This window comes from Galeopterus variegatus, unplaced genomic scaffold (assembly GCF_000696425.1).
Source record: "Galeopterus variegatus unplaced genomic scaffold, G_variegatus-3.0.2 Scaffold5621, whole genome shotgun sequence".
In the NCBI taxonomy this organism is placed as follows: Eukaryota; Metazoa; Chordata; class Mammalia; order Dermoptera; family Cynocephalidae; genus Galeopterus; species Galeopterus variegatus.
In genome coordinates, this window is record NW_007731732.1 from 60,934 (window position 1) to 83,981 (window position 23,048).

The 23,048-nt window shown below is 36.5% G+C and overlaps 1 protein-coding gene across 1 annotated transcript in view; it reads right to left on the reverse strand.

Annotated features, from left to right (window-relative positions):
* HFM1 (HFM1, ATP-dependent DNA helicase homolog (S. cerevisiae)) overlaps window positions 1-23,048 on the reverse strand; it is a gene marked incomplete at its 5' end in the record, with an annotated part of 91,488 nt that overhangs the window by 50,529 nt on the left and 17,911 nt on the right. Inside the window, 12 exons of the mRNA XM_008589732.1 lie at window positions 2,247-2,380; window positions 3,130-3,224; window positions 4,676-4,821; window positions 5,453-5,554; window positions 5,658-5,701; window positions 15,667-15,755; window positions 15,838-16,038; window positions 18,580-18,738; window positions 18,947-19,024; window positions 19,613-19,764; window positions 20,429-20,561; window positions 21,024-21,094. Of these exons, the coding sequence (XP_008587954.1) occupies window positions 2,247-2,380; window positions 3,130-3,224; window positions 4,676-4,821; window positions 5,453-5,554; window positions 5,658-5,701; window positions 15,667-15,755; window positions 15,838-16,038; window positions 18,580-18,738; window positions 18,947-19,024; window positions 19,613-19,764; window positions 20,429-20,561; window positions 21,024-21,094 (1,404 nt within the window). The remainder of the gene's footprint in view (window positions 1-2,246; window positions 2,381-3,129; window positions 3,225-4,675; window positions 4,822-5,452; window positions 5,555-5,657; window positions 5,702-15,666; window positions 15,756-15,837; window positions 16,039-18,579; window positions 18,739-18,946; window positions 19,025-19,612; window positions 19,765-20,428; window positions 20,562-21,023; window positions 21,095-23,048) is intronic.

The window sequence follows — 23,048 nt, forward strand, 5'->3', positions numbered from 1 at the left end:
AAAAAAAAAAAAAAAAAAAAAAAAAAATAGGTAAAGCTAACCTATGGAAATAGAATTCAGAATAGCATTTCCTTCTTGGGGCGGATATTGACAGGGAAATGTTCTACATTTTTATCTGGGCCGTGGTTGTGTGTGTGTGTGTGTATACACATACGTAAAACTTCATTGACCTTTATACTTAAGATTTGTGCAATTTATTGTTATGTGACACCTCAATACCAGAAAGTGTAACTACAAAAAATAAAGTAACCATGAGAAAGAAGAAATGCAAATTAAAACATGAAAAGATATTATTACTCACAAATAATATTAGTAAAAATACACAAGTACACATCCTGAAGGTGAGGATGAAGAAACAGAAAGGATATGGCATGCTTGAACACTGCTGGTGGCTATGTAAGCCACTAAGGAAGCAATTCAGGAACAGGTATCAAATTTATAAATGCATATATCTTTGACCCAACAATTCCATTTCTAGGGATTTATTATACAGATATATTCATGCATGTGAAAAATGCAGAGTTTTTTTCCTGCACTGTTTGTAATGGCAAACAATTATAAAAAGCATAAATGTCCATCAATTGTGGATTGCTTAATAAATGATACACAGATAAAATGGAATATTATTTAGCTGTTAAAAAAATCTTCCAAGATATATTAAGAAAAAAGGAAGGTGCAGAACAGTAAAATAATGGTGGTTTTAAAAATATGCCCACAAATTCCTTGATACCCTTCCCTCTAAGAGATAAACTTAATTCCTCTTGCCTTCGTGTGGCCAGGACTTAGTGAGTTGCTTCTAAAAAACAGAATAAAGAACAAGTGATAATGTGTGACTTCAGAGACAAGATTCTAAAAAGGTACTTCAGCTTCTGACTTAGTCTCCCCTGCACTAACCTCACCTCTCTCTCTCTCTCTCTCTCTCTCTCTGTCTCTCTGTATCTCTCTCTCTCTCTATCACAGATAATTCATCCTAGGGGGAGTCAGCTGCCATGTCATGAGGAGAGGTCCACTTGGCAAAAAACTGAGGCCTCTGGCCAACAGCAAGAAACTGAGGCCTCTAACCAACATCTCTGCAAATTAGAATTCACTTCTTGGAAGTGAATTTTCAAGCCCTAGGAAAGCCTTCAGATAACTGCAGCCCTAGCTGACTGACATCTTGTTGCAACCTTAAGAGAGACTCTGACCCAGAACTACTTAGTCAAGATGCTCCCAGATTCCTCACCCTCATAAACTGTGCTAGTTAATAAATGCTGGTTGTTTCAAGATGCTAAGTCTTGGGGTAATTTGTTACAAAGCAATAGAAAAGTAATATAGTATACTACCATTTTCATTTAAAAAGTGGAAAAATAAAATTACACTTTCCTATTTGTTTTTATATGCAAAAAAGGGAAGATGATACAAAAAAAAGCATGTCAATGATTACAGAACTGGGGAAGGGAAAGGGGAGACATAGGAACTGAGCAACTGAGTAGATGGGGGATAGGCATGAAAGACTTTTAACTATATATGTTCTTATACTTTATGATTTTTGAACTAAGTAAATATATTACCTACTTGAAATATAATTTTTTTTTTTTTTTTAAAAGATGACCGGTAAGGGGATCTTAACCCTTGACTTGGTGTTGTCAGCACCATGCTCACCCAGTGAGCAAACCGGCCATCCCTATACGGGATCCGAACCCGTGGCCTTGGTGTTATCAGCACCGCACTCTCCCAAGTGAGCCACAGGCTGGCCCCGAAATATAATTTTTTAAATCATATAGATATTCTTTTAATAAAGGCTTATATTATCCTTGGAGATCTGAAAGTTTTGAACCTGTATACATTAAAATAGTATTGCAATGAGTCAAGTTTTTAATTTGATATTCAGCAACCCCAAGTATTTTTATTTTATAAACTGTACCACATGAAAATTCCCTCTAGAAGCAACATAACCAGATGTGTGTTAGCTTTAGAAGTGGGAGGAAAATTCCAGCAGCAACAGTAGTACTATATACTTTGGTTTCTTATAATTGAAAAATGAACAGTCACAAATTCAGAATCAGAGACTGGTTGAACACTAAGTACAGACAAAATTCAAGACTTTTTAAAACTTTCACTTATTTCAAATAACTTCAGACAGTTTTGTCACTTTTATTGGAGTTGAATTTTTTTCTACTAGGTCTATTTTTAATGATACTGATTTCAAACCTCATTGAAAGACTAGAATTTAAACAGGTATATATTTCCTAGTCAAAGTAACAAACCATAATGAGATGGATTTTTCAGGGCTCTGATATAAAGCAAGGTTGATCGTATCCATTCCAAAGCAATATTCACATCTGTGATGGTATGCAATACTATCTCTGCATTTAAGTGCTCAATAAGATGTCTGTGCAAACTAAAGGAAAAAACAATTCTGCATTACTAATATACACTTCAATAATGTAACTCTTACTTTTTAAACTTTAATCATATATAATATACTCATTGCTACTTTAATAATTCATGAAAGATAAATTAATTTCCAAAAATATAAAAGAAAATCTTAAAAAGTTATTTCATCTTTTTTTTTCTTTGGTGGCTAGCTGGTATGGGGATCTGAGCCCTTGACCATTTCACTTTTAAAACGATTTGAGATTTCTCTCTACTTCATGGCTCTAGAAGATAGATTATTGCTTAAAAAAAAAAGAGAGAGGGTGAATTATAACCATTTTATCCAAGAGAAAATACATCAAATGCTTTTTTTAAAGGTCTCAGATTGCCTCTCCCTCTTATTATTAAACAAATTTTAAAGATGTGAAAATGATATTTCTCCTCTTCTTATAAATTAGTAATTACAAATTTATATAATTTAATGTATAAATTATAATATAATAATAATTACTAATGCCTTATTACAAATTAGGCCTTTTATAATAAGGATACATACTACTGAATGCTAAGAAACACCACCGAATAAAACTATTATCGTTAAAAAAAAAAAAAACTATTAAATTCCCTAAAAGGATACAAACTTTCTAGTTAAATTGTTGAAAAGTATCAAGAAAATGGCCTTAGAAAATCCCCACAATTTCCTTTTAATGTATTAAAATGAAAAAAATAGGCTATATTAGCATTATTATCTTTCTGAACTATTTTCTGTATTACCTGCTTTCTACAGTGTCACTACAAGCTAACATCTGAATGTACTTCTCTTTTGTACTTAATCGAGTCATAATAACTGCAGTAGCTGTAGTGTCAAACTGAAATAAAAAAACAGAGAAATTTAGTAAAGAAGAGCACATCTTGGTACCAGTCCTCTTCAATAACTCAAGATTTTCATTTTATATAAAACAGGACCCTTGTCTTAAATAACAGGTCAAAAGGCCTAAAAAATGCTTCTGAATGTGAACATTAAATGAGAACATAATTTAAAAACCTTCCAAGAGTAAAGTTGTAAATACCAGTTTGGTTTCAATGTGACATAATTTTGTCAATATTAAAATCAAAACAGACTTTGGTAACTGAATAACTGTTGTAAGATTTGGGGTAGTTTACATATAATCTGATTTATTCTATAACTTATAAACTTATATAACAATTTTATTTTATTTTTTTTAAAGATGACCGGTAAGGGGATCTCAACCCTCGGCCCGGTGTTGTCAGTACCACGCTCAGCCAGTGAGCAAACCAGCCATCCCTATATAGGATCTGAACCTGTGGCCTTGGTGTTATCAGCACCGCACTCTACCAAGTGAGCCACAGGCCGGCCCCCAAACACTATCTTTACCAAAGTGCATTCTGCATAGTCCCAGCCTATCTGTGTCGCCTTGTCCTGAGTCAGACATTTAAAGATGACCGGTAAGGGGATCTCAACCCTCGGCCCGGTGTTGTCAGTACCACGCTCAGCCAGTGAGCAAACCAGCCATCCCTATATAGGATCTGAACCTGTGGCCTTGGTGTTATCAGCACCGCACTCTACCAAGTGAGCCACAGGCCGGCCTATATAACAATATTTTGACATTCTTTGAAAAGATATTCTTCCTGAATGTTCCCTTAGTACCTATATGAATGACTTCTTCATTCAAGTGTTTGTCAGAACAAGGTATGTTTTGAAATGTAAATTGTTAAAGGGCCAGGAAAAACGATTACATTGTTACGATATTTAATATACTACTTAATCTGATTTGAGCATATTGCACAAAGCTGAATATTGATATTCAACTCTGTATTCCACAGATATGTGTAATCAACTATGTTTCAATTAAAAAAAAAGAAATGTATACGGGCTAACCTTTAATTGTCACAATGCTTGGGGACTATCGGCTTTTACTGCTGAGACCTATGGATGCTACACATTCTACAATGCACATGACAGTTTTACACAATGAAAAACTGTCCAAAATGCCAACAGCGTCCTCACTAGGAATACCAAATAAAACAAAAAACCCAAAACCAAAAAGACCTTTAATAGCAGACCCATTCAAAAACACAACCCTTTATCAACCAGTGGGAGCTTAGCAGGAGTGGGGGGAGTATGTCTCAATTGGCAAGGTTCGTTTTACTTCCATTCCTCCATAAAGATCAGTTTTTCAGTTACATTCTTTTAAACCCAATCTAATTATGAAATGCTAACAAGAAATACAAAACAACTTTTTTTGTTTTTATCACGTCTTTAAAACAAGTTACAAAAAGCAAAGTTACTGTTACTTACTTGAGGTCGACCAGCTCTACCAATCATCTGTAGAATATCTGTTTCACTGTACTCTTCAAACATTCCTCCAGCATAATGCATTGTAGATTTTATAACTACTAGGTGAGCAGGCAAATTTACTCCCATAGCTAAGGTACTGGTAGTAACTGCATCAGATTAAGGTATAGTAATTTTAAGCCATATAGCTTTATTGCTTCAGGAAGACATTTTCATATAAGACATAGTCTTATAAATGCAATAAAACTCATATATAAGAAATTTTTAAAAGAAGGAAGAAAAAAGAACATTAAAGCCTAAAATAATAACACATCTTAAAACCAAAAAACTATTAAATTCTTACTTTTCAAATTGTACTATGTTCAATACCATGATAAAGAACTAAACATTGCCAAAGAATTTACTGTAGCATGTACATGCACGGGTAATTACATAACTTTAAAGTCTAGAAAAAAAACCAGAGAAAGTCAGAATACTTTAGCTTTTTCTTTTTTTCCTCTTAAAAATAATTTTTCCAAAATACAATCATGTGCCACATAATGTTGTGATCAACAACGGGCCACATATACAAAGGTGGTCCTATAAGATTATAATGACTATTCCATATAGCTCAGGTGTATAGTAGGCTATACCATCTAGGTTTGTGTAAGTACACTTTATGATGTTTGTACAATGACAAAATCACCTAACGACACATTTCTCAGAACATATCCACATCATTAAGTAACGCAAGAAAGTATTTCATAACATCCACAAGAAATACAAGTATATTTTACTTACAAAGAACTGGTAGATCTCCAACACTAAAAGCTCCTTCGACTACTTTTCTATCTGATAGCTCCATACCAGCATGATGATAAGCAATACCATGTATTAAGATATCTAGAATAGAAATATATCACCTCTTACTATTTACATTTCTCCAGTAATTAACTCCTTTTCTCTATATCTGAAAATGCTATTCAAAAATTATCTCTACACCTACCTCTCAGTTTTGAATCTCTTACGGAATATGCGCACGTCTGTAACCTATTTAAAAATACCATAAAATTATTAAGAGTAACATTTTAAATTATATTATACTCAGTTACATCAGAAAACTCTGCCATAGTTTTTTATTTTAAAACTACCTTTAAAAAGCAGATATCTAACTTTCATATTCAGAAGTCCCTAATTTATCAGCTGTAACATTAAAGCTCACTTTAAATCAAGCATTTGAAAAACTCACTTTTCCACAGGAAAACATTGTAAATGGTGATTATGTTCATGGGTCTGAATATAAAAGTCTACCCTCATAATTTGCCTAAAAAAATTTGTAGGGGATACAATTTTTAAAACTCTACGATATCACTAGTAAGCAAACCAGAAAAGATGGAAATAAAATATAGTTGTTTATTGTGCTCTGAGACATGGCACTTAAAGAAAACTAGCTTAGGAGGGAGAAAGACAGCCAACTAGAGGGGCCTAACACTTAGCTCCCCCACACAAAAAAAAAAATCAAAAGAGCAAATAAACTACATTTCAACCAGAGTGACTAAAGGAAAGTGCCTGAGTACAGCAAGGAGTGACAGAAACCCTGTGGAGCACAGAAACTCAGGATGGCCACATACAAAAAAGAAGAAAATACCTTGTCTCTGCCACCCTATCCTCCCAGTTAGAATCAGCTCAGAACCAAGGGTAAGAAGAAGGCACCAAGCAGCCCCCATCACTGCCATGGAAACCTACAGTCTCTGCTACTGGAGAATCCTGAAGTCCTCACAGGCCCTGAGCCCAGCTTAGTGAGGTGCCTGGAGTACACACGGATGCACTATTCCATAGAAGGAGCCCACATGTGTCCCACTCCCTCTGGTCCAAGTTGCTACTGCGCAGTGCCATCTTGAAACCAGAAACACTGCAAGAGTGCGTCCTTCTCTGGGAGCCATTAGCCACTATATCTTTTCATCCCTGAGGCTCTGCCATCATTGTACAATGCTCACACATAGTAGTATACCATCCCTCAGCTGAACTGCTGTAGCTCCCTACCCTCTGGGGCCAAGCTGCCTCATAGGCTCTTCATCTCCTCAGTTGAGTTGTGGCTGTGCTCTACCCCACAGACCCCCCACCTCAACTGAGCAATTAGGTTCAGCAGAGCAGCCACGAATAACTCCCTTTCCCCCTAACCAGCCTGGTGCCCAGCCCCACTGTAATCAGAGTGCCAGCCCAGCAGAGGAGCCGTGGCCTCTGGCACCTGAGCTCAAAGGACTAGGAATCCCATCCTAGCAGAGCAGTTGCACCCAGTGCCTAGGCTGACAAAGCACCCTTGGGACCAAGAACCCCAGCACAGCAGAGCTACTGCCCTCCACGTGCCTCAACCCACACAGTGGTGCCCTGCCTCTCAGGGGATCAGGAATCCTGTCCCAGCAAATACCTGTGCCCCTAGGCAACCAACCTGACATGGTGTCCCACCTCTAGGAGGATGGAGCCTTGGCTGAGCTGTGGCCCCCCACCCAAGCACCTCACTTACCAGGATCTGGATTAGCCTCCCAGAGTCTGAGCTGCTGAGGTGCCCCACCTCCGTAGGAAGTGAAGTCCTCATTGTGCTGCTCCCAGCTGCCCCCAAACCCACATCACAGCTGCACCCTGACACTCTGAGTCCCTGCTGCTGCTGTACCCAGCTGTGTCCTATCACCCCAGGGTCCAGAGTCAATCAGTAGGCAGTACTTTCTCTCCTGGTGTCCAACTTGCCCATTGGTTCTGGGACCTGAACTGAAGCTGTGCTCTGTTCCCTGGGGCCCGAGCCTCTAGAATACCTCTTCTTCCCAGGACCCTGCCAGTGGATCAGAGGCACAGCTATATCCCTGCCTCCTGGGCCTGAGCTATTGCAGAGTGCCCCAGAGTCACAGGGAGAGCTGCATCTACCTGTGCCTCAGAGAGTGAACATGCACCCACATTACACGTGCCACAGTAGTTCATCAGGACGACGAGACCAGAATCCCATTTCCAAAGCTGCTTCAAGCACCTGTGTCCTGGAACACAGTGCTGCTGTGGCTGCTTGTGGGCAATGTCAGACCTGACACCAAGAGGGACATCTCCCACTAAGTCTGCCTACTGTAGAGAAAATGAGAACAGAAGGACCCCTAAAGACTGAGAACCCAAACAATCTATGCTGCCACCACCACTGCAACAAACTCCTACAGCTTAGGCCACTGAAGTACTGGCAGTCATCACTGACATTGATCACAGCTGAAGAAGTTATACATAGACTATACTACTGCACCTACCCAGAACCAGAGCCCACACACCCTGCCTTAGGACAGATCTGCAAGTGAAATTCTTTTCCTACATAAGCCACTCTATAAATTTGGAAGAGGTGTCTGTTCCACCAGATGTGCAGTTGTCAACATGGGAACAAAAGAAACATGAAAAGGCAAGGAAGTTTATGAGCAAAAAAAAAAAAAAAAAGCCTCATTTGATATCCACATCTTGTTTCTGACTAAAAGTGACATGTTCAATTTGATCACCTAGGTTATTCACCCAATAAGTAGAAGGCTTCAGATTACTTATAGCTACTTATAGCCTCTCTACCCTATACCTATACTTTAAAAAAAAAATTCCAATTCTACCTTTACTCTATTACTAGTTTTATAATGAACTGGTCGATCTGATTTTTGAAACCCCCCATCTTTGCTAAGAAGAACTTTTAGGAAATTATTAATTAAGAATGTTATAAAACCACATGCACCTGGTATGAAACTATTAATCATGATTTGATGCTACTGTTATCATTAATTTCATTTTCTCCCTTTCTGTCTACCTCTCAGACCTCATCAGAGGCTGTAAGCTCTCTGTTGGTTTCTCTCACTTTCTCTGGGTCTCTACTATATCTTATTGCTTAATCTTGCTTTGTTGATGTATATAATAAAAGCATAACTCTAGAGGCTTCACACCTCAGAGATTTTTTCTCATACAGTAGTAACCAAGGGGATCAAGTTAAATCCTTGAAATGGAAGTAAAAGTATGAAAAGAGTGTCTAGAGTGTGGACGGGTAGCTATGTTTATAATTCTTTAATGGACCAAATGGCCAGAGATTCATTTTTTTGGGGACAGAATGCCAAAGAACGTCCAGAAAACTAAATGGTGCCTTCTAGGCTTGGTACATGTCTTTGGCTGACAAGTGACCAGAGGTAGTGGCAAAGGGACAGAACGGTAACTGGAAAGCTGATCTGATCCGAAATGGAGAGAAGTACATGAACCCATACAAAATTAGTCAGAAAACTCAGTATCTGCTCATTTCCACATATAATTATTCAATCCAATTTTAGTCTGAGGTATACCACTAAACATATTTAATGATTTCAAAAATTGTTATTAATAATAATAATAAGCTAATATTCATTAAGTAGCAACCATGTACTAGCACTAGCTGAGACCTGCTAAGTTTGAGTAGTAAATAAGATGAACATGAGTTCCCTCTTCCTTAAGATGTTTATAATCTAATAAATAGAACAGCTATTAAAATAACAATTAAACAAAAGGGTATTTATTATAACTATAGTAGGTGCTATGAAATAAAAGTATAGGGTGCTTATAAAAGTAAATAAAGGGAAATAAGATTATGGAAAATGGATAATAAAGGTGAGACTTGAAGGATGAATAGGAATTAGGCAAAAATCATTCCAAGAAAAGAAAACACAATGCAGGACAGCCCTGTATAGGGAAACAGTTTGGTGTATTCACAGAACAGAGAGGCCAATATGGCTTGACAGCAGTGAGTAGAGCATGTTCACAATGAGTCTGGAAAATTAGCTAGGCATCACACTATATAGGGTATTGCAGGCCACACTAAGGATTTAGGATTTTATCCTAAGGATGAGAAGAAGCTATTAAAGGGTTTTAGGCAAGAAATTGATATATTTAGATTTATAATTTTATTTACTTTTACTTTATTTTTAAATTTTTGATGGCTGGCCACTTTGGGGATCCAAATCCTTGACCTTAGTGCTACAACACATGCTTTAACCAACTGAGCTAAGGGGCCAGCCCTTTAGATTTGTAATTTTAAACAATCAATCTGATATGCAGAGAATAGATTAAAATGGGATAAGAGTGTGTGTGTGTGTGTGGTCAATGGGTAAAACAGACTAAAGTGAGATAAGAGTGTTGTATGGTCAACAAATAAAAAGATACAGCCCAGACAAGAGATTAATAGTGACTTGAATTAGGCAGGTGACAGTGCTGATGGAGACAAAATGACATATTTGAGATACATTTAGAAGTAAGAATACATAGGACTTGGTAAACAATTGCCTATACGAAGAAGGGTGAGAGATATATCAATAAAAGGTTTCAGCCATAAGCCACTAGGGAGATGATGTGTAATTAAGATGGGAAACACTAGAGAAAAGGCAGTTTTGAGAGAAGAACCAAGGTTCTATTTTGGACATATTGAATTTGAGATGCCCATAAGGCATACAATTGGATGGCAGTAAGACAAATGGACTATAGGCCTGGAGCCCAGAAGGAAAGTCTGGGCTGAAGGTATAAATTTGGGAATTCACAGATATACATAAATATTATTTAAACCTTACATAAATAGATAAAAACACCAAGCAGTGTAGAATTAGAAAGAATGAACCTCACGTAGAACCCCCTGGAAGGTGAACATTTAAGAGTTGGGTAGAAGAGGTAAAAAGGGGACTAAGAATAAGCACCCTGCAAAGTAGAAGAAAATCAGTAGAAGATGATAGAAGCACAGAGTACAGTGTTTAAATACGGTGGAAGCAGTTGAATTTGTTAGAGATTTCTGAGTGATTAATTAGCAAGATCAGCTTTAGTGGAGGAGGCAGGAAGAGCGCTGCTACCACAACAGGGAAGCCCAGGCAGGGAAAAGCCTCGGGTAGCCCTACTCTACCCACACAGAAGGCAGGAGGAACACCACCATGACAGGGAGGCCCCACACCACTTCCACAGAGGTGGTCCACAACAGTCACCACCACAGCTTCCATGACTGCAAGGACAGCTTGCTGCCATAATAGCAGCCACAACCACCATGCAGGTGGCCTACAACATATTCAATTGCATTGACAAAAGGAGAGTCACCAGAAGAGCACGGAAAAAGAAAAGGAAGTCTTTCTTCTCAAAGTCCACCCCGGAGTAACAGAAGAAGAAACTGATCTACCAGATGACAAGAAATCAACATAGAGATACTAGAAATATGAACTGCCACCAAAATAATATAATAATTATCAAGTACCAGAACCTACAGAACAGGGAACCCTTGAAATGAATGGAAATGAATTCCAAGTAACAATCTTAAGGAAACCCAATGAGATAAGAGAAGACTCAGTCAGACAACAAAATGAAACAAGAAAAAATATCCAGGATATGATGGAGGAAATCTATAAAGAGATTAACACCCTAAAAAAGAATGTAGCAGAACTCTTAAACTAAAGGATTCATTCAATGAAATAAAAAGCACAACCAAGAGATTAAACAGTGGATTAGAGCAAGCAGAAGAAAGAATTTATGATCTTAAGATGGTCCTTAAAAAATAACCCAGGTGGACAAAAAAAAAAAGGAAAAAAGAATTTTAAAAAGTGAACAAAGTCTAATAAAGCTAGTAGACAACCTTAAGCACACAAACATCTGAAACATGGGTGTTACAGAGAAGAAAGGTAAAAGCATTAAAAATCTATTCAATGAAATAATAACAGGAAACTTCTCAGGAATAGGAAAAGATGGACACTCTGATCTAAGAAGCACAAAGATCCTCAAACAAATTCAATCCAAAGAGGTCCTCTCTGAAAACACATTATAGTCAAACTGGCAAAGCTCAGAGACAAAGAGAGAATCCTAAAACAGCAAGAAAAAGCATCATGCCACTTATAAGGGAACCCTGATCAGAATAACAGCAGACTTCTCAACTAAAACTCTACAGGCAAGAAGAAAATGGGATGACATATTCAAAATACTAGAAGAAAAAAACCTGCCAACCAAGAATACTATACCCAGCAAGGCTATCCTTCAGAAATAAGGGAGAAATAGCATATTTCCCAGACAAACAAAAAATGCTGGAATTCATCACCACATGATTAGCCCTGCAAGATCCTCGAGGGAGTCAGTCCTGCACCTGAAATCCGAAAAACAATAATCACTACCACAAATACATAAGAAAGAACAAAACCCAATGGTAAAATAACAAATGCAAAGGAGAAAGAAAAAAGAAACTAAATCTTACCAACTCAAAAAATCAACAAACATTGAAGATGAATGAAAAGAGGGGAAAAAAGGAACAAAGGATATTGAAATCATCTAAATAAAACATGATAAAATGCCAGCAACCACAGAATATGCATTCTTCTCATCAGCACTTGGAACATTCTCCAGGATAGACCACATGTTAGATCACAAATCAAGTCTCAACAAATTTTAAAAAGTCAAAACCATCCCAAGCATCTTTTCAGTGACAACAGATTAAAACCAGAAATAAGTAACAATAGGTTCCCGAATGACCTATGGGGTCCAAGAAGAAATTAAAGATGAAATCAAAAAATTTCTTGAAACCAACAAAAATAAAGACACATCTTATCAAAATCTGTGGGATACTAAGAGATAAGTTTATTGCAATAAATGCTTACATAAAAAAATAGAAATATTTCAAATAACAACCTAACACTATACCTCAAAGAACTGCAAAAACAACAACGATCTAATCCCAAAGTTGGTAGACAGAAAGAAAATAAAGATCAGAGCAGAACTAAATGATAGAGACCCAAAAAATGGATACAAAAGATCAGTGACATAAAAAGTCGTTTTTTAGGAGATAAACAAAAGTGACAAACCTTTAGCTAGACTAACTAAAAAAGAAGAGAGAACACCCAAATAGCAAGAATTACAAATGAAAAAGGAGACATTACAACTAACAACACAAATATACAAAGAATCATTAGAGACTATCACAAACAACTGTACACCAACAAATTTGAAAACCTGGAGGAAATGAATAAATTTCTGGACACACAAAAACTACCAAGAGTGAACCAAGAAGAAACAGAAAACCTGAACACACCAATAAAAAGCAATGAGGTTGAAGCAATAATCACCGGTCTCCCAACAAAGAAAAGCCCAGGACTGGATGGCTTTACTGCCAAATTCTACCAAACCTTTAAAGAGGAAATAACACCAATTATCTTCAAAGTAATCAAAAAAATTGAAACAGAGGCCACTCTCCCAATCTCATTCTATGAAGCTAGCATCACCTTGATACAAAAACCAGACAAAGATACAACAAAAAAAGAAAACTACAGGCCAATGTCTCTCATGAACAGACACAAAAATCCTCAACAAAACAGTAGAAAACAGAATATGGCAACACATCAAAAAAATTATACACCATGATCAAGTGGGATTCATCCCAGGCTGACAAGGATGGTTTGACATATGAAAGTCAATAAATGTGATACACCACATCAACAAAACTAATGACAAAAACCATACAATTACCACAATAGACACAGAAAAAGCACTTAACAAAATTCAACATCACTTCTTGATAAAGATTCTCAGCAAATTAGCTATAAAAGAAAAGTATCTCAACGCAGTCAAATCCATATATGACAAGCCTACCACAAATACCACCCTGAGTGGGGAAAACCTGAAAGCTTTTCCTTAAGAAGAGGCACAAGACAAGGATGCCCATTCTCACCACTCCTATTTAACATAGGATTAGAAGTACTAGCCAGGGCAATCAGGCAAGAGAAATAAAGGGCATCCAGATTGGAAAAGACAGAGTCACACTGTCCCTGTTTGCAGCTGACATTATCCTATACATAGAAAAACCTAAAGACTCTACCAAAAATACTTAGAGCTGATTAACAATTTCAGTATGCTGCAGGATACAAAACCAACACCCCCAAATCAGTAGTGTTTTTATTCTCCAATGACAAACTAGCAGAAAAAGAAATCAAGAAACTAAGCCCACTTACAATAGTTACAAAAATAAAATAAAATACCTATGAGTCAATTTAACCAAGAAGGTGAAAGATCTCTATGAAGAGAACTACAAATCACTACTGAAAAAAATTAAAGAAGACACAAAAAGGTGGAAAGACATTCCATGCTCCTGGATTGGATGACTCAACACTGGGAAAATGTCCATACTACCCAAAGCTATCTACCGAATCAATGCAATCCCCATCAAAATACTAATGACATTCTTCACAGAAATAGAAAAAACAATCTTAATGTTCACATGAAACAACAAAATAGCTGAATCAATCCTGATAAAATAAATAAATAGAGCCAGAGGCATAACACTACCTGATTTCAAATTACACTACAAAACTATAGCAACCAAAAAAGCCATGACTGCCATAAAAATAGGCACTCAGAGCAATGGAACAGAATAGAGAACCCAGAAATCAACCCACACACTTACAGCCAACAGATCTTTGACAAAGGCAACAAGAATATACACTTGGGAAAAGACTGCCTCTTCAATAAATGGTGCTGGGAAAACTGGACATCCATATGCAGAAGAATGAAATTAGACCTGCACCTCTCATCATATAGCAATATCAATTAAAGCCTTAAGTATAAGACCTGAAACTATAAAACTACTAAAGGTAAACATAGGGGAAACACTTCAGGAAGTAGGACTCAGCAAAGTCTTCATGAGTAAAACCACAGAGGCATAAGCAACAAAAGAAAAAATAAATAACTGGACTTAAATCAAATTAAAAAACTTCTGCACAGCAAAGGAATCAACAAAGTGAAAAGACAACGTACAGAATGTGAGAAAATATTTGCAAACTATACATTTGACAAGGGAGTAATATCAAGAATATACAAAGAACTCAAACAACTATACAGTAAAAATACAAATAACAATTAAAAAATGGGCAAAGGAGCTGAATAGACATGTTTTGAAGGAAGACACACAAATGACCAACAAGTACTCAAAATCAAGTACATCAAAAAATGCTCGACATCATTAATCATTGGGAAAATGCAAATTAAAACCATATTAAGGTATCATCTCAACCCAGTTAATCTGACTATAATCAAAAAGACAGAACAACAAATGCTGCTGAGGATATGGAGAAAGGGGAACTCTTTTACACTGTTCGTGGGACTGTAAATTAGTACAGCCACTATGGAAAACAGATAGATCTATGATCCAACAATCCCACTTCTGGGTATATACCCAAAGGAATGAAAATCATCATGTCAAAGGGATACATGCACTCCCATCCTCACTGCAGCTCTATTTACCATGGCCAACATATGGAACCAACTTAAATGACCATCAATGGATGACTGGATAAGGAAAATATGGTATATATATGCAATGGAATACTACTCAGCCATAAAAAAGAATGAAATTCTGCCATTTGCAGCAACATGGATGAGTTTGGAGAAAATTATGTTAAGTGAAAAAAGCCAGGCACAGAGGGAAAATTCCACATATCCTTACTCATAAGTGAGAGCTAAAAAAGAAAGAAGGGAAGAAAGACCACAGTAGTGCATTGGACTTGCAGAGGGAGAGAAAAGAACTAGGGTTGCTGGGGGTGGAGGTGGGGAGGAGGAGAGGGGCTAGGAACAGGTTGGATGGGGTACACAGGGAATAATTGTAATTTGTGGTGGTGAGCATGCTAATAGTATTGATCTGATCATTGGGCACAGATGCTAACAGCATCTTGGGCACAGATGCTAACAGTTCTGTGCCCCATGAATGTGTATAATCAATAAAAAAAAATCAGTTTTAGTGAAAGATGATAACAGATGCTGGATTTAAAGTGGGTAAAAAAAACAAAGATAGAATCACAGGTGCACTAAGATTCATTATCTCATTTAATCCTCAAGATTACTGTTATCCTTATTTTACAGATGAGAAAACTGAGGCTTAGAGATGTCAAGTAACTTGCCCAAGGTTAAGGGAAAAACCCAGTTCTCTCATCTCATCTACAGGACCCCTGAAAGTCCTTCTATTTCCAAAAATAAATGAAAAAATATACCTCTGTTTCTGTTCCACAGTCATCATAAACTTAGCATCCTTCACAAGAACAAAAGCAGCCTGTTGTACACCTTTTCTTGTTGCACAAAACTGAAAATGAATTAATAATTGCTGTATTAATTGTGTTAAAAATTGAACATTACACTAAAAAAAAGCAACCAACATTCCATACCACAAGTGTGGGTTTCTGATCAGAGTATGTTCGTATAACACTGGCGATTTTGTAGTTGAGGGTTAAATCAAACTTAAATTCAGTTTGGTTACTACTGCAGGGAAATCCAAGGACTACTTTCTGAAGTTTCACTGGTCTATGGCTTTCATCCATTTTCAGACATACAGCAGGTCTTTCACCACCTGAAAGCCATTCTGCTATCTTTAAAAAACAGAAACATGTGTATTAAAATTTTTTTCTAGTAAAGTTCTATGGCAAACAACTGGAAGCCCACTGGTCTTCCCTGTGGGAATGTGAGGTGTGCCACAGACCTCAATCCCACCACTCCCCCTTCCTCCTTCTTCCATCCCATTTCCTTCCCCTTTCCCCTCTCCGTCTCCCTCCCAACTGCTCCACAATAACATTGTAGAATGTAAAAAAATAATATTAATAAAAATTTTTTAAATGTTCTATGGCTAAAAATAACCCAGTTATAGACCACTTTAAAGTCAAGATATAAAAACATTTAATTAAGTGGTGATAGAGTTTGGATATGTTATCCCCTCCAAAACTCATGTGGAAATTTGATCCCCACTGTGGCAGAGTTGGCAACAGACTGAGTCATGGAGGCAGATCCCTCATGAATGGATTAGTGCTCTCCCTAGGTGGGGGGAATAATGAGTGAGCTCTCGCTCTATTAGATCCCACAAGAGCTGGTTGTTTAAAAAACCCTGGCACCTCCCCTCTCTCTCTCTCTTGCTTCTTCTCGCCATATGATCTGCTTGCATCTGCCAGCTTGTCTGCAGCTTTCTGCTATGAGTAGAAGCAGATTGAGGCCCATACCAGATGCAGCTGTCCCATAATCATAAGCCAGATAAACCTCTTTTCCTTATAAATTATGCAGTCTCAGGTATTTCTGTGATAGCAACACAAAAAGGACTAATACAAGCGGTCTTTTTCAATATTACATGTTCCATTGATACTAATCTATTGATATACTGGTAAGTACTACCAAAAGCAGTATTTCAAGATTGCACCCACTTTCACTTTGGTAAACTTCCAATTAATTATTACTATTTTGTTTTATTTTCCTCCGTAAGAATCCAAAGTAAAATTAAAATTGATTTTGTCATAGAAATCGAATTTGTCACTATCATTGTAACTTTGCTATTTTCCAGAACTATGTCTGGAAATGGCTGACACTTCTTTTGTGTTGTCCTATATACTAACTGAATAGTAGCAAATTAATGGTTGGTTTAGGTTGACAGGGTTGACAATTTTCAAGCAAAGAAGAAATAGTCAAGATGGGAGCACAGAAAGTGCATTTCAGACTCAGTGCTAGAATCACTAGTTTCCAGAGCTGTGGTAAGCAATCCTTATCCTCAGGTAGCTTGGTTGGTAATCAGTCTCCACGCCCTGCTATGAAACTGGCCACTGCTTTGACAGGAAGAAGAGAGATTAATGAGTTTCTCGTTGCACAGGAAGAAAATATTAAAATATTCTCAAGGTTAGCACGGCTAGGAATAAGACCACACCAAAACTTATAGTTGAAGAGAAGTAGTAGGCCAAGGATAAAGACCTTAATTTAGGGGAAAATTGAGGAAGAGGACCTGAAGAAAGATACAGAGAATCAGCATTCACAGAAGTACTGTTTTCCTCAAAGGGGAAGAGAGTGTGAAGAATTAGAGAGTATTGATACATAATAATTGCTTACAAATCAGTAAGAAAAATTTAGTATCCCAATGTGATAAAAGGATAATGGGCATGATCTGGCAAGTCGTTAGAAAAATAAATTACAATAAAAACCATAAAAATAGTATTGAAGGAGAATATTTAATGACATGGAAATGTTTGTAGGTGAAATGCAGGGCAAAAAAAGAATATATACATTATGATTCCATATATAGATCTGGAAGGACAAACACTAGATTTAATTTTGTTTCAATATATTTTAAATTCTTCTATATTATTTTTGAATATGAACAAAACAAGCTGTCGTTTTAAGAACAAGAAAATGATTAAATGTGCCAAATTAAAAAATAAAGACAAAATTTCCATCAGAATAGACAAAGTAGCAGTTACTTGTGAAAAAAATTCCTAAAAAGTAGCAGAGAGAAAAAAGCCATACTATAGTAGGCCAAGAAGTAAATACGAATAAGAAAGTAAAGTGAGATGGCATTACTTTTCAAGAAGTTTGGCTAAAAATTGAAAAAATTAAGCTATATATTCATTTTGGAAAGTTTAATACTGCATATAATTATTTCTTTACATGTCCATGTACCCCATTAACCATGAGATCCTCCTCAAGGACAGGGTCCATGCATTTTCACTTTGCATCTATCGTTAGTGCTTAACACAACGCCAAGCACAAAGAATTAGGTGCAGGTGGTAATCATCTAAGCAATTATTTTTATTCTCCACCATACTTTGCTATACAACTAGAGTCAGCTGGTTACAATATGACTGTAACATATTATTAGCCAAGTTATTATGAGGCATCTGAAACCCATGAAACTAAGACTTTTAGATACCATCAAATAATAGACTTCCATCAAAAATGTTTTATTAAACCTAGTCAACCAAATTTTACAGACTTAATACTGTCATACCTTTGAAATCTAGCCATAACTTTCGATGACATATTTTCCTATTAAACTTATCAAGTGATTGACAAAAAGAACACAGCTCACTTTTCTCTTAAATCAAAATGAGTAAATATTTCACAAGTCATAAAAAACCTGATAGACTAAAATTCTAACTTACATCCTCAGCGTTTGGAATTGTTGCTGATACAGCTACAAATCTCATTGGAATAATAGTGCTGGTATTTTCTAAAGTCTTAGGTAAAGACTGTACAGTTTTCATTCTGCTCACTACAACTTCAAGAGTTGGACCACGATTTTCATCTTTTACAACATGTACCTAAGCAGAAAATCAAGAAAATATCATTAGCTATAAAACTAAAAATTTATTTAATTAAAACATGCAATAATACTGACATTCTTCCTTGAGAAAGTGAGCATTTCCCACTTGTAGGGATAGAACAAACACACAGTTCGAAAGTGTCTTGTTTCTTCCATCCATTCCAATCATCTTATGTTTATCTCTGAAAATGAATAGTGTTCATTACCTCATCAATGAGAAAGAGTCGAACCAGTTGGACCAATGAGTTGTCTCTCCATTTCCTAGTCATGCTATCCCATTTTTCCTAGAGAAAAAAAAAAAACAAGGAGTTTAATGTGATAAGGAATTATAACAAATATTATTCAAGATATCAATAAAATTTGAACAGGATATAGTACAAATGATTTGCAATGTTTTGCGTGATGCCTTAAAAGTATCCTGAAAAAGATTTAAAGATTAAAAATTACTTAAAGGATTTTGACAGTTTTACAGGTGTTTAAAAATCTGTGTTCTCAATTGTTTTTAAGTTGAATCACAAAATATTCAAAGTCAATGTTGTATAACCTATTTTTAAGCTCTAGAAAACCTTGGTTCTCCATCTATAATACATAATACTTGGATAAAAGAATATAAGCAATACATACAATTACAAATTATCCACAATAACAAATTGCCTATTCTTTTGCCATTTTTTGTATTTCGTTGTTGGTCTTTTACTCATTGATTTGTAGGCATTCTTTTTGTACCTTAATAATAGTACTTTTTATGTTTCTTTGTTTACATTGCAAATATATGCTTCTAGGTTGTATTTTCTTTAACTTTTTTTCTTGGTGAAGAGAAATAGATAATTTCTAATAAAGCAAGGAAATAATAAAGTATAAATAATACCTACAGGAGTTGTCATAATAATATGGGCATGCTGAATTTCAAATAGGTCATCCATTACTGTATCACCAGTGAGTTCTTTACAATTCAATCCTATTGGTCCAAATTTTTCTTTCCAGTCATTAAAACGCTGACTACACAGGGCTTTTATCGGTGCCACTATAACAACATAAGATATTTATTTGGAATATCAGTAGAATTTTAAAATTATTTCCACAAACTTTGGTTAATAAATTTAGGATAAAAAATACACATCTCAGTATTGTCTAGTACTGATGAAGTAAAAGTTAACAATATAGGCATATTATTTAGAGGTATCAAAGGTAATCACCAAAAAACTAAAAATAGAAATAGAAGTGATTGCTCAGGCAAGAGTAACTAAAAGTGAAGAGAGGTAGGGCAGGAGATGACTGTTTTTCATTATAAGCCCCTTTGTGATATTTGATTTTTTAACCATGTGTGTACATTACTTTAATGAAAAAAAAATTTTTTAAATACTCACCTGAGAGCAGACGTTCCTGTGAAAATTTCTAGAATTATAAAATGTTTGATTTTATTTGTTCATTTGGCCTGTCCTTTTAAAAATAAGCATGTAAAGATCAAATTCTCAATTCAAATATTACTTTTTATTTATAATTCTGGGAAAATGTGTTTTGAATTTAATGTAACAGACAAGACCAATTGTAAAATGTCTTCATTAAAAACAAATGGAAAGCCAAGTAATAATCCCTATGGCTTGAACTTGAATTTATTTCTTCGTTTTACTTCAATGGTTTTTCATTATTATAATTAATCATCACTCTTACAATATATAAATACTTACTGTAAACAATTTTAATGTTCGACCATGGCAATGGTACTTCCATTAACAATCTTGTTATAGCTAGTTCAAACACTACTGTTTTTCCAGAACCAGTTGGAGCACAAATCACAAAATTCCTATCTGTGTAAAGAAGCTAAAAAATAAAATTTAATCAATCATATAAAATACAGAATTTTTCACACACATTCTAAATTTGTTAGAAAATATGCCTTAGAAAAACTCTAATAATAGTTCAAACATTTTTACCTCTCAAATTATTAAAATTGTAACTTTGCTCCAGACCCTCTACCCTCAAAAAATAACACTACTAATATTTCATCATGCTAATTATTTGTCAAAGTGATAGGTTAGACCTAGAAGAAAATCATACCTTTAGCTTTCAGAGAAATTCTATCTAAATCTAAATAAATACAAACCAGTCCACCTATGGAAATCACATGGTCTCATTTAACAAACATTTTCTGAGCTCCTATAATATACTACACAGTAGGTATGCCATTGGGGACATAAAGATGTGACCTTGGCCCTGGCCTTAGTGAGGACACAATCTAGTGAGAAGAGGCAGATTAAGTAAACAATTATAATAAATACTTACATCATCAAAGGCTTTGGACTGTATGTAGTTGAAATATGGGAATTCTTTAAAAATACTTCTAAATTTTGCCGCTTACAATAACATTAAGGAGTCAAATGTTCAAAACTTTAAGAATTGGTTACTTTTAATTCAAAAATTCAGTTTTTTAAAATTTTTCATTTATTTTTTATTGTAACAGTTGATTGTACATATCTGTGTGCAATATGTGATGTTCAAATCAGGACAATTAGTATATTCAACATAAAAATTCAGATAACGTGACATTGACCCTGACGATTTAATGATGAGGCTTTAACATTTGTTATTTTGGCATCCTAAGAAAGGAATTAACAAATTATTCCAGTCTCCAGTCACATTCCATATTCTGAAAAGTACTTGTAAAGTCCCTATTGGGAAACAAGAGGTTATATGAGGATTACAACTTGAGGGATTAATATCGTGGGAGAGATGTAAATACGTGCAGGCAAGTATACCAGAAGTACACTTCTAGTTTATCTCTTCCAGAGTAGTATTTTTTCTTTATCTTTTTTCAGGACAATTCACCTTGACTAAGCCACTTGATTTTTATCTCTCTTTAAATGTTCAGAATTTCACTTATTAACTGTTAATCGTGCTTCATTAGCTGATGTGTGCTTCTAGTCACCTAATGCTGAATTCCTTTGTTTTTGATAATTTATTTGTGTTAAATGGTGGTTTAATTGTAATTATCAGCATACAAGCTCAACAGGAAAAACTTAAATCATCCTGACCTTGTAAGAAAGTTCAAAAATATTAATAGATATTGTAGGGCCCCATAAAACCCCAAAGGAGACATTCCCTAAAACATGGCACCTTTCCGGCTTCACTTCTAGGTCCTAACATTCCCGCCGGCCAAAGTATGGCCTATCAAAATCATCACCCACCCTTCCAACCAATCAGCCACCACCCCGCATACTAACCACCCTCTCCCGGAACTCAGCTCTCTATAAATGTATGCTTCACTCTCAAATAAAGTGGAACTTCTCCGGTGAACTGTCAGCTTGGGTCCTTTCGTCCTTTCATTGGTGCCGAAACCCGGGAGGAGCTCACCCCTTACCCGAGGGGACTCTTTCTCGGACCTCCTTCACTATCTCGGCGGTTCCCGCTGCTGACGCTTTGCCCTCGTCCATTTTCTCAGGCGCTGGTTCTCTGCACCCACCACTGGCTCACCTAAATGTAAGTCTCTCTCCGGGGGTGCCATCTTAGGCTGGGCTACCGTAATAGTCTGGTATCCCTCTGACGCCTGGCCCTAAGACAGAGAATAGACCCCACCACGGCCTTCAGGGCACTGGGCAGACTCCTAGGTATTCTCTTGTCACATTAGGCAATCCACATTCCCCTCCTTTCCCAGCCCAATTAGAGGCGACCTCTTCAGGGTGAAGCTCCCATTCTTTCACTTTTTCCTTCAATCTGGTATTTCTGTTTCTCCGAGCCCAGGGCTCCCGAAAATCCCGGCACCGGGTTCCTTCGAGCCTCTGGGCACTCACCCTTGCCGAGGTGATGGAGGGTAAAGTAAAGACTCCTATCCTCCTCCCTCCCGGTTCGTCTCCAAACCTCTGGGACTGACAGAATATAGGTGGGGACACCCTCTATATTTGTGTCTTTCCCTCCCTCCAGCTGAAGGAATTTTTCCCTTCTCCACCTCCTTGTCTTTCACTCTCCTTCCTGCTTTAATATGGTAGCTTCCCCCTCGTCACCTGCAGCAGATTCTCCCCTCCAATGCCTTATTAAAAACCTAAAAACCTTGTCTTTAGAGCCTGATATCAAGCCCAACCTCCTTATAAAATTTTGCACACAAGATTGGCCTCAATACCAATTAGATAATCAAAACAGATGGCCACCGGAAGGCACACTAAACCCCGATATTCTTCGAGATTTATTCAACCTCTGCCAGCGCCAGAGAAAATGGAAGGAGATTCCCTACGTTGAGGCTTTCCGCCTACTTGCCCAAAATCCCTCTCTCTGTCTCACCTGTTCCCCCTCCCAGGTTCTCCTTGCTTCCAAACC